This window comes from Eptesicus fuscus, chromosome 6, assembly GCF_027574615.1.
Source record: "Eptesicus fuscus isolate TK198812 chromosome 6, DD_ASM_mEF_20220401, whole genome shotgun sequence".
Lineage (NCBI taxonomy): Eukaryota > Metazoa > Chordata > Mammalia > Chiroptera > Vespertilionidae > Eptesicus > Eptesicus fuscus.
In genome coordinates, this window is record NC_072478.1 from 72,305,632 (window position 1) to 72,317,344 (window position 11,713).

At 43.9% G+C, this 11,713-nt stretch overlaps 1 protein-coding gene across 1 annotated transcript; it reads right to left on the reverse strand.

The window, feature by feature from the left end:
* Nucleotides 1–6,589: 6,589 nt before the first annotated feature.
* Nucleotides 6,590–10,850, reverse strand: HINT1 (histidine triad nucleotide binding protein 1). The gene is made up of 3 exons (XM_008142722.3): nt 10,598–10,850; nt 8,350–8,454; nt 6,590–6,913 (listed from the first exon to the last, which is right to left on the reverse strand). Exons 1-3 carry the CDS (start codon nt 10,706–10,708, stop codon nt 6,749–6,751), a joined length of 381 nt encoding a protein of 126 aa, XP_008140944.2. The 5' UTR covers nt 10,709–10,850; the 3' UTR covers nt 6,590–6,748.
* Nucleotides 10,851–11,713: the final 863 nt, after the last annotated feature.

Sequence of the window (11,713 nt, forward strand, 5' to 3'; positions counted from 1 at the left end):
ATTCAGTCCCCCCCACCCCAACCAACCTCCCCTCTTAGATCTGTCAATCTGTTCCATGTGTCCATGCTTCTGTGTTTAATATTTATACATAATTGTTTTCATTTGGTTCTCTTTGCATTTGATTTTAACCTCTACTTTTCAATCTTTTTAAATTTACTTTAGCTCCTTAACTCTTGAGTGTTTCCAGCCTTTCTCTATTCTGTCAATAGAGAATAGTGCTAGCTAGTAGAAAGTGCTAGCTTTGCCTGGTAACTTATCTTTTTTACGTTTCTGAGGATGGTCCTAATATACTATTTGGGATCTCTTGGCATAGACTGATAGGTTATTGCAAAGAAAGAAATGCAAGAGGTGCAAGAAAGAGAGAGGATTAGGCATGAGAGAATTCCCTTTTCTTCTGAAAGACAGAGGCACAAAAATAACTGCAGTATATGAGGAGTAATTGAGAAAGGATCTTCAAGCAATCAAGAATCCAAAGAAGCTGCCTCAGCTGACAAGGGAGGCTCAGTAGGTTGGGAATTTGGGGTGGTCCGAGTCAGCCCAATTGCCCAATATAGCTCAATCCAAATATTCAGATACCACTCTTTCCTGATCAATAACCTCACTTCCTCATAAGAGACCAGGCAGTCCATGAATTAAAATAAAAGTTGGCAACATTGAGGATCAAAAGTTGTGTTTGATCCTCAAATAGGCTTACAACTATTTGAATTCTTCAGCTGCAAGAGCTTATGTCTTGTTAAAAATCTCATTAATTTTTATAGCACAGTCACAGAGATCCCTTAGGTTTTGAAATCTTAGCTTGCTATTCTTTCTTTAGGATGTTCGGCAATATTAGAAGCAATGCCAACACCTCAATAATCCTTGAGTTCCACCTGCTCTTCATGCCACCTATGGCAGTAGCACTTGGAAGCCCAGAGGCTTGACTTCAGTTGGCATGTCAGAACTTGTGATCCATGGAATAATTTAATTAACTATTTCGCTACTATTGACCCTGGGCTGTGAAAAATTCAGTTCCTCAATGTTAGCTGGATTCTCTTCGCCTTTATCTCAAACCAGGAAGTAACGAATCTCAGCTTTCCAGCCACCCTCCCAACCACCAGCACCTTTCCCTGAGTCCTGGTAGAAGTGTACCCAGCAGTGGGTCTTCTCGGAACAACATTTAATGGGTAGCTCCAGATTAACTGAGAAAAGAGGCAAGAATAAAGAGGAGCCATGCAAATAATACCCAGTCAAAAAGAGGACCAGAAAGCTGACTGCTGGTACACGGCACCGCTGCCACTGAGCACAGGGACTGCTGTGTGCTCTGTTGTCACCCCTGGTATTCAATACTAGATCCAAAGGTTGGCAACACAGACACTGTTGTGCCTGCCAACCGGCTGCCGCTGCCACTGACACCAGAAAGAAATCTCCACTGTCCTTGTTTCTTTGTGTCATTAGTTTCAAATTCAAAATCCCAGATGAGTGCATCTGATCGGCAGAGTCTAAGACAAGTGCCTACATCCCAGCTGGCAGAGGAGCTAGAATATTAGGTGTCTGTTCATTTCAACTTCTCTTGGGAGAGGCAAGGCATCCCTCAAAGACCAACTGGGTTCAAATGCTGAACATCAATAATTACAAGTGTCCATGACACATATAATGCTCTGGCAAATGCCACAGGTTGTAATAGATGCACACGGCGCTGTTTTGGTTTTTAGCACAGTGCCCATCTCACAGCAGGCACTAAATAAATAGCAATTGCTATTCATACTGTTAAAAGCTATCATAATTACTATCATAATCATGGTCATTATTACTACAAAAAATCAACCTACAGTGATCAATGGATAAGGAATGAGATAACCAAAGTCCCAGGTAGACTGTAGAGACCAGTGACAAAGAGGCCTAGATGGCCCCTCCTGATGCCAGGATACTATATAAGACTTTCCAGAAATTAGGTACAACCCCAGGGATAGGGGGAAATTCTAAATTGACTAAAATAGATGGATCAGAGACTCAAAACAGAAAATAAGTTGTTATAGAAAATCCATAAGAGGTATATTTCTTACATACTTAATTATAGGCTGATATTTATACACACTACAACTTTTTCAGGTGCCCTATACCAGTTAAGCAAGGTGCCTGTATAACACTTCAGAGGACCTGCCACAGCCATTGTCCTTTCTAGAAGAGTCTATGAGTTCTTTACACATTGGCTACCATGGATACCAGATTGCCTCACCTCTATGCAATGTGGCTTTTCTGCTTCTCCCATGTAAGTTAAATCTACTTCTCCAAATCCTTGAATCTAAACTAGCCTTTTAACTTGCTTTGTGGTGGAAGTGATGTTATTTGAGTTCTGAAGCCTAAGGCCTACAGGGGCCTTGCAATATCTGCTTTACCCTCTTGAAAAGTTGCCCTAAGAACATTAAATTATGAAGAAGCTTGGGGTTAAAGACAACAGGGCAAGAGGCTAAGCCATTCCATTTGTCCCAGCTGAATCCATTTCATCCAACCTACATGAGTGAGTCCAGGCGAGATAAGCAGAACTGCCCAACCAACACATAAAATCATAAAAAATAACACATTGTAACTGTTTAAAACTAAATTTGGGATTGTTTATTACTGTCTGGCCACCATGTAAACTGGTCTAGCCTAAAGGTAAATAAGGGGCCATACCAGGGGAGAGTCAAAGGACCCCAGATGATTGCCAGGGCCAACTGTGAGACATCTGAGTGGGCTCCTTTTGAACCCTCCAACCTTCAGCAGAACACAGCAACATCACTAAGCTCATGTAAAAGCAGCAGAGAAAGCCCAGTCAGTCTACAGAAACTTGCAAAGTAATAAATCCTTGACTTCTCTCTTTCTCTTACCCCCCTATTTTACCCATTGGCAAATCCTGCCAGCTTTACCTTCAGATACATGCTGAATCTGATCACTTCTCATCAGCTCTATCACTCATACTGGTCCAAGTTATCATCATCTCTTGCATGGATTATAAAATGGCCTCCTAACAAGTCTTTTTAGAATGAGTAAAATATTGCACATCTTGATTGCTGTGTTGGATACATGACTATGTACATTTGCCAAAACTTATTGAGCTGTACAATTTTAAAAGGTGGATTTTACTTTAAATTATAAATCAATAATCTTGACTGTTTAATCACCCAAGCTTTCAGGTCATTTTCAAACAAAGTACAATGAATCCACGTTAAACCAACTGCATTTTTCTAGGACAAGTGCAAAACAATCTTCAGTATAAAAAAAAGAGAAGAACCAGCTGTAGAAACATCAGCATTTACTCTAAACAAACAAATGCATATACAAGTCACACTATTTCTGAGAAGCTTATAGAACCAGCTATAATTATAATAAATATACTCAGGGAGAAAACTTAATGCACTATTACAGGCAAAATCTCTTTATTAAATGATCCTGTATATCAGAAAGCAACTCAAGAAGCAGTTACTATGATCAGCTGATGCTCTCATATTGTTTGCTTTACCGATGAAGGGACTGATTGATATGCAGAGGATAGATATCAACTCTTGTCATACTTGCAGTACATATTCGAGAAAGGATTAACCACTTGTTTTCTTTAACTAAAACCCATGCAGAGAATGCAACTTGTCTCTCAATATCTACTCCACTTCCTTTCCCTTCTGGATGACAAGGTACCCAGCTTCTCTTACAGCTTCAGGTGGCCAATGATATATAAACTAGAGGCCCGGTGCATGAATATGTGCACAGGTGGGGTCCCTATGGGTGGCCTGCAGGGATTGAGCTGAAACCCGCAGTCCAATGCCACCTGCAGCTCCTACCTGCCGCTCCCGCTCATCCCGGCCCCACTGTGCCTGCCGTGGGCTTGCGCCCAATCAGTCCCCATCAGGAGAGGCTCACACTGCCACAGCAGCGCTCGCCAGACATGAGCCCTGTGTCTGGCGCTCTCCCAAGTGGAGTGGCCTGTGGGATGGGCTGAAACCAGCTCTCTGACATCCCACGAGGGGTCCCAGATTGCGAGAGGGCACAGGCCAGACTGAGGGACCCCATGGGTACATTATCAAGCCAGGGAGGGACCGCGGGAGGGCTCCAGGGTGTGTCTGGCCCATCTCACTCAGTCCCAATCAGCCGGACCCCAGCAGCAAGCTAACCTACTGGTCGGAGCACTGGCCCCTGGTGGTCAGTGCACGTCATAGTGAGCAGTTGAGCAGCCTTAACATATCATTAGCATATTACTCGTTGATTGGTTGTTCGGTTGTTCCGCCATTCAGTTTATTTGCATATTACCCTTTTATTATATAAGATAGGTGTTGTGGGACCTCTGGAAAAGCTCCTTCAAAAGGGGATATAATTGTGGCATGTAACTCTTTGGCATTTTCCTTTCCACACTATTCTTTGATGGGAGAAACTGTCTCTCAGTTCTGTGAGCTGCTCTAGCAAGTTTTTGGTTTTTTTTTTAATTTTGAGAGTATGTTTATTCAAGTTGGGACAGTGAAACAAGAGCTTATGACAGAAGCAACAGGAGAGCCTAGGCAGAGCTGTTTTGGCTCTCTAGAAACATGGGAAAGAAGTGAGCCAAGCTCTAACTGATTTGGCTCAGTGGTTAGAGGAGCAGCACTTGGAATGAAGGGTCATAGGTTCGATTCCAGTCAAGAGCACATAGCTCGGTTGCAGGCTCACAGGCTGGATCCTGGCCTGGGTCAGGGTGTGTGGGGGAGGCAACCAATGGATGTTTCTCTCTAACTCCCTCCCCTCTTCCACTCTAAAAATCAATGGGAAAATATCCATGGGTGAGGATTTAAAAGAAAAAAAGAAAGTGAGCCAAGGTAGGGCTGCTCTCAGCTCACTCGAGTCAGAGAAAAGGGGACAGGCCCAGGGGTTAGCCCAGGACCACTGCCCATTGCTTCCCTGGTTGCAAGTGTCATGGGGTCCCTTCAAATTTAGGAGATGCAGGCACTGGTGGGGGAAGGGGAAGGGAAAAGGGGAGAAGGGGAGTGCTCCCAGGAGGGAGAGCCCGTGCCTGCTCTAGAAAATTAATGAACCCACAGAGGGGGTCTTAGGAACCTCTGATTTATAGCCAGTTTGGTTCAAAGCACCAGTAATAACCTGGACTTGTATCTGGTAAGGGGAGCAGGGAGTCTTGTGGCACTGAACCCCTAACCCATGGAATCTGACGCTATCTGAGTTGAACTGTAAGACACTCAGCTGGTGTCTAGTGAATAACTTGGTGCTGTGTGGAAACCCCACCCCCTTCACACATTGAAAATTTTGTCTCAGAACCATTTTAGGCAGAAAAGTCACAGACACGAGCAGCAAGACACATTAGCAGTTGTCTACCTGATTTATTAGCACTGGTTTGATTAAATCAGTGGGAAATATACCTAAAGAAAGCTGAGTGAAGCCTCTTACAATACAAATGTTTCTCTCATTACACTCTTTACAGTGGCACAAACCCTCTAAAATGCTTCCTCAGACCTTCCCCCACTTAAGAAAAGTCGTAAAAGTACATAAGGCCATAAAAGTATTAGGGAGAAAAATAACCATTTTTTTAAATCCTCCTGTGATGGGAAAAAGGCTTTTTAAAATATGAAATAAAAATCCATACATTAACTGTACAAATATTTTAAACACCATGAACAAAGTAAAAAATGACAATTGGGAAAAAATTATTTTTAAGACAACAAATGACCAATTTCCCGAATTCCCGCCCCCCAAAATGATTCTAAAATCACTAACAAAATTAAAAATTAAGAAGAAAAACAATTTTCAATTAAATGTGTCAAACCCTACTAAAGTGGCCTTCAGAAAGGCTAGGTACATGGCAAGACTAAAAACAAAAGTTGGCCCTGGCATTTGCTCAGTGGTTAGTGTAGGCCTACAGAGCAAAGGGTTGTAAGTTTGATCCCTAGCCCCACTGGGAAGCAACCAGTCAATGTTTCTCTCTCTCTACCCCTCCCACTCCTTCCTCTCTTAAAAAAAAAAAAAAAAAAAATCAATGGAAAAAATGTCTTCTGATGAGGATTAAAAAAATATTTGTTTGGTTGTCAGTCTACACAAGGAGAACTCAGACTGAGATTCCCTCTTTTATTCCACATAGCCAGATTCATGCACATACACATTCAAAACTATCAATTTTCAATTTGAAGTCAATTCTAATAGGTTTTCAAGTCTTTATAATAAATATTCAGCCAGAACTTAGATAAGGAAATACCAATGTATGGTTTCACAAGGTCATCAAAATTCTGTGACAAATCTACTTTCATCCTTTCCAAATTATCCCAACAATCCAGGGGAAACATATGGCCTGGTCAAAAAACATTGTTTCTAAACCCAAAACTGTCACTTTCTGGGTCAATCATATCACATATTCCTTTATTCTTAGATTATAAGAGAACTAGATTAGTAAATTTTCTCCTGGATTAAAAGTTTATTTCAAAGCTAAAGCTACATTTATAATTTTTTAATTTGTCTTCAAAGAGCAGTCATACCACTATAACAATGTACATATGTGGATCCTCCTTGGGGAGAAAAAACAAAAAAAAAACCTACCAAATTATGATCACCCCTTCATACATCCCAGCATATATATTTTTAAAGTAATAAATCAAAAACAGAATTCAGAACATGCAACGATGTCTTTTATTATGTATGGGTTTTAGAAATTATTTCCTCGACCACTCCATACACAGGCAAAAATAAAATGTACTGTTTAGCATATTAGAATTTGCAAAACTGATCATTGCCTATAGCAGGGAAAATTATCCCTAAAACATGCTTAACCAGGAGGCCAATTCATCTGCCGACCTCCAAGAACATGAAGATGAACATGATAGACAGACTGTCCCCCATCTGTGCCTTCATTCACTACCATGCGATAACCCTTCTTTAGGCCCAGATCAGCAGCACATTTCTTGCCAACAATCATTAAATGTCCAAGAAGCTGGAAAAGAAGAAAAAGTTTCTTAAGCACAGGCAGTTTACAACTTCTTATCATTAAATAATAAACTACCAAGAAGAAATATTAAATTTAAAATTTGCTAGGTGAAAACATACTCCTTTGGACAAATATTTGGAAGCTCTTTTCACCCAAATACAACATAACTTACAAGTAAAAACCCAGTAAGATTAAATATTTATTCATTTCTAATTTCAACTTAAAAATTGGAAACAAAAATCTGCTTAATTAAAACAATTTTTAAATCAAATTGCAAGTGGTATTTAAGTGCTCTTAATAAAGTAAGACATATCCCTTTCTTGTTATGGAGCAGTGTATCAGCATAGATTTGATTAAGCTGTGATAACAAACCACCCCAAAACCTTGTGTTTACTACTTGTTCATCACAAGTTGACCAGGCTCTATTTCTATACCTTGTTCTCTGAAACCCAGGCTGATGGAGCAGGCTCTATAATGATTATAGTGGCAGAGGGAAGAGAGAAGATGGCAAACCAGGTGCTAGCTCTTAAAGTTTCCACTCAGAAAACATAAATCATTTCTGCTTGCATTCATTGGCCAAACCAAGTCATATCACCAGTCCTAACATCACATCAATGAGGCAGCAAGTATAATACACCCCTAAAGAATAATAAATATTTACAAGCAATTATCCAATCTACCACAAAGAACATGAGCAAAAAAAGTTTTAATTGAGGCCTGTACCTCTTGGCAAAACCAAAACGTACTTTTTCTTTCCTCTAACAGTATTAACAGAAGAGTCCATGAACCCTCTCCTATATGATATGCTGTTTCTTTGAGGAAAAATGAATCTCATCAACTTTATGGGGAACCCTTTCTGCTTAATAATTTGTGATGATGGATGTTAACTACAATTATTGTGGTGATTGTTTCATAATATCTATATATATCAAGTCATTATGTTGCATATAAAATTAATATATCAATTACATCTCATTCTTTAAAAAATAAAACTATTTATATATTATATTGAAGCCGTTATGATTTTTTCCCCTCAGTTATGCACTTAGTAAAACGAAAATGTAACCTCAGTTTAAGGTCAAAATTTAGCCTCCCAATTTAAAAAGCAAGAAAATAAGCCCTGGCTGGTTGGCCTCAGTAATTAGAGCATCGGCCCCAGGACTGAAGGCTCTTGGGTTTGACTCCGGGTCAGAGGCACCTACCTCGGTTGTGTGGCCCGGCCCTGGTCAGGGCATGTGCAGGAGGCAACCAATCAATGTGTCTCTCACATCATATTTCCTCTCCCCCACTCCCACTCCCCCGCCTCTCTCTCTAACCCCTCCTCTCCCTCCACTCTCAAAAAAAAAAAAAAAAAAATCAATGGAAAAATATCTTTTGGTGAGAATTAAACATAAATAAATAAACAGCAAGAAAATAAAAATTGTGCTAGTAAATTTACTTACATTTTCATCATCATCTTCTGCTACAGAAATCTGGGATATATGCTTCTTAGGTATCACCAGAAAATGTGTTGGTGCTTGAGGGGAAATGTCATGGAAAGCAAGACACTAAGGAGAAGGGGAGGGAAAAAAAAATCAAAGTTTAGTATAGCCTCTTGTAAGCTAAACTTATTCTTTCACACTAACCCCTTGGGAGACACTGTAGTAAATGCTAGGAAACCAGTAGTGTATCCAATACATGTGGTTTCCTGGTCCTTTTCATGGAAATGACAGTCTAATGGGAAGACTGACTTTAAACAAACAAAAGTATAATTAACCAAAAACCCTACATATTACAACGTGAAAGTAAAGGGTGAAAGAGATGATTATCAGAGAAAAGCCTGAGTTAGCTTGGGTGGTCAGGGTCAACCACTTTGAAGTAGCAATATTTAAACTGAGATCCAAAGGATGAGTAGACATTACACAGACAAATCCTTCTCTACCTTTCCAGGTTGATTCACCTTCTCCCTCTCTCTCTACCCTAATGGCTTTTTCAAGTGCAGTTATCTCCACTGCAATGATCCTCTCAACCCCAACTTTTGTCTGACTTAAACTGCTATTCATTCCTCAGCTCCCAGTTTGTATCATTTCTGAGGGTATCTTCTCCGATTCCCCTGGGCACCTTCCCTAGGTCAGGAGCCCTTGGTTGTGTGATTTCCGGGCTTTTGCCTTGACTGCAGTGATCAGTTTTGTAATCACGTATTTGTCCATAAAGACCTATTTCTTCCCACTGTACTCAGCGATTTAAGACACACACCTGTTCTCTTTTGCAGACATGGAGAGGACAAGCAGCATGGAGACAAGTGGTATACCAGAACGTTTTCCTATCTCTTCTCCCCACGGACGGTGGAAGCTACTTAGCACCCATCTTGCTTACCTGCCTCAGGAGTCATTCTCCTGGGTAGTCCATACAAAATGCTGAATCATTTGGATGGCTTCCTGCCGTTAAAACTACTGGGACTACAGTGGTTCAAAAGTCATTATTTTAACGATCATTCATGAAAAAGCAACTGAGAATATTTCAAAAGAAATGTGCACGCTGCCTGGCTGGCGTGGCTCCGTGGTTGAGCGTTGGCCTATGAACGGGGAGGTCCAAGTTCCACCCCCGGTGGGTGGGGGCACACACATGCCCGGGTGGTGGGCCCCATCCCCGGTGTGGGGCGTGCAGGAGGCAGCCAATCGGAGATTCTCTCTCATCGCTGATGTTTCCATCTCTCCCTCTCGCTTCCTCTGAAATCAATAAATATATATATTTTTTAAAGAAATGTGCACTCTCCAAAACAAAAGAATTTCCCTCACTAGTGACAAATAGAGGTATTTAAATAAAGTTCACCTTGAGAAATCTAAATCTTAGCTAACATTCTGAATCTAAGAACACTACTAGCAGCATAAAATGAATGTTTCTCTTGTAATCCACATTTCTTAATTTACCAAAGTTTACAGAAGGTTGTCCACGTAAATCAGCCAACCTCCTGCCGAGCTTTATCTGAGATCCAAACCCACAAAAACAACAGCGCACTCAGTATTTTACACAGACGGGTGGAAGTCACAGGAAGTCGGCCTTTCCGAAACTGAATTTCACCTCTGGTGAAGTCAGCAAGAGACATTCCCGGCCTCTGGGCGTAAAATTGCTTCCGGGAGGCGCCCAAGGAAAGCAAATCCCGAAGCAGGCCCCTGAGCTCCTGCTGGAAGGCGGGCGGGGGGTGGGGGGGATGGGGGACCCCGCCGCCCGCCGCCCGCCGGACGCGTGTCCTCCGCCCGCCTCCCAGCGCCACGCGGCTCGGAGACCGCCGGGCGGGCGGGCCGGCCGTGCGCGGGAGATCGCGGAGATTGGGCCCGAGTCAGGGCGCGATCGGGTTTCTCCCTGTCAGGCAGAGCGCGGGCCAGATTGTAAGATTCCTGACCCGGGCGAGGTCCGAGGCAGCCGGGGAGCGGGCGGGCGCCCACGCCCAGGGCCCGCCGCGTCCTTCACGTGCGCCGGGACCCCGCCAAGCCGGCCCCGCGGGCGCCAGGCGGCCGGGCCCGCGCCCGGGCAGATAACGCGTAACCGGAGCGCCCGCACGCGCCGGCAGGCCGCTGGCTGGGGGCCCGCGGCAGAGGCCGCGCCGGGCAGCCGGTCCCGTTCCTCCTCTTTCCCGCGGCGCCGCCGACACCCTTCTCTTCCCTCCGGGGAAACCGGCGTGTCCGCGAGCGAGGCGGCACCGTTGCCTACCTGGTCGTCCTCAAAAATGATTTTGGCTGGGATTTCCTTGCGAATGATCTTCCCGAAGATCGTGTCGCCACCAGGCCGAGCGGCCTGAGCCTTGGCGATCTCATCTGCCATCGCGGCCTCGCTTCCGCTAGGCTACCGGGGGCGCAGCTCCGGAGGAGGGAGGCGCTGGGGAGCGGGCCGACGGCGGGAGCGCGCGGCCAGGCGGCGCGGGGACCGCTGCTCGGCGGCCGAGCTGGTTCTGCGCTTGCGCACAGGCGACCTGCGCGGCGGGCGCGGCGGGTGCGGCGGGCGCGTGGGAGCGGGAGGGGAGCGGCCCGCGAGACCCACCCTGAGGGAGGTTCTCGACCCCAGGCTTCGTGAGCCGCGGTGAGATCGTTTTTCTTTCTTTTTCTCCTGTCTCTCAGAGAGGGGAGTTACTAGTATAAGCCAGTTTTCGCTTGCTTTCAGGACCCTTGGAGGAAAACCGGATACTGTAACTGGAAAGATTTGATAATCCGAGCAACGTTTGCTGGGCGAGACACCGTGGGCGACACTTTCATGTCTCAGCTACAGTAGGTCTTGGCTCCAGGACATAAGCCCTCCTGGCATCATTTTTTTTTCCCTCTAACAGTGATTCTCAACCTGGGCTGCACGTTAAAATCACTTGGAGAGCTCTTAAAAAAAACCTGGCTGCAACCCAGATAAATTCAACCAGACTCTGGGGGTAAGCCCCAGGCATCAGTAGTATGTAAACCTCTCTACCCTGTTGTACACAGAGGTTTTCCCAGCAGTAACCAACATAACGTCAAATGCCCCACCTTAAAGTACCTAAACCTTCCTTAACCCCACAGCCTCCTCCACATTTTTGCTCATACACACACACACACACACACACACACACACATATATATATATAATTTCTCATCTTTTCTGAGCCCATTTCCCTCTTGTTAAAATCATTGAGGACCTCTGCTCACAAAATCCTATAGGTAATTCCAATTACCATACTAGACCTCTTGGCATCATTGGCCACTTTGACAATTACCTCTCCTCAGCAATAGTCCCCTCCCCAACCTCTCTGGATGCTATTTCTCCTTTACAGTGAGCCTCCTGTTCCAGGCCTCTCAATGCATTCTG

What these genes read in the sequence shown, in the direction of transcription:
- HINT1 (XM_008142722.3), bottom strand. Translation starts at nt 10,708, where the DNA reads ATGGCAGATGAGATCGCCAAGGCTCAGGCCGCTCGGCCTGGTGGCGAC. An exon ending in TCATTTTTGAGGACGACCAG is followed by an intron (nt 8,455 to 10,597) that starts GTAGGCAACGGT and finishes CCTTCTCCTTAG; the next exon opens with TGTCTTGCTTTCCATGACAT. An exon ending in CAGAAGATGATGATGAAAAT is followed by an intron (nt 6,914 to 8,349) that starts GTAAGTAAATTT and finishes CTTCTTTTCCAG; the next exon opens with CTTCTTGGACATTTAATGAT.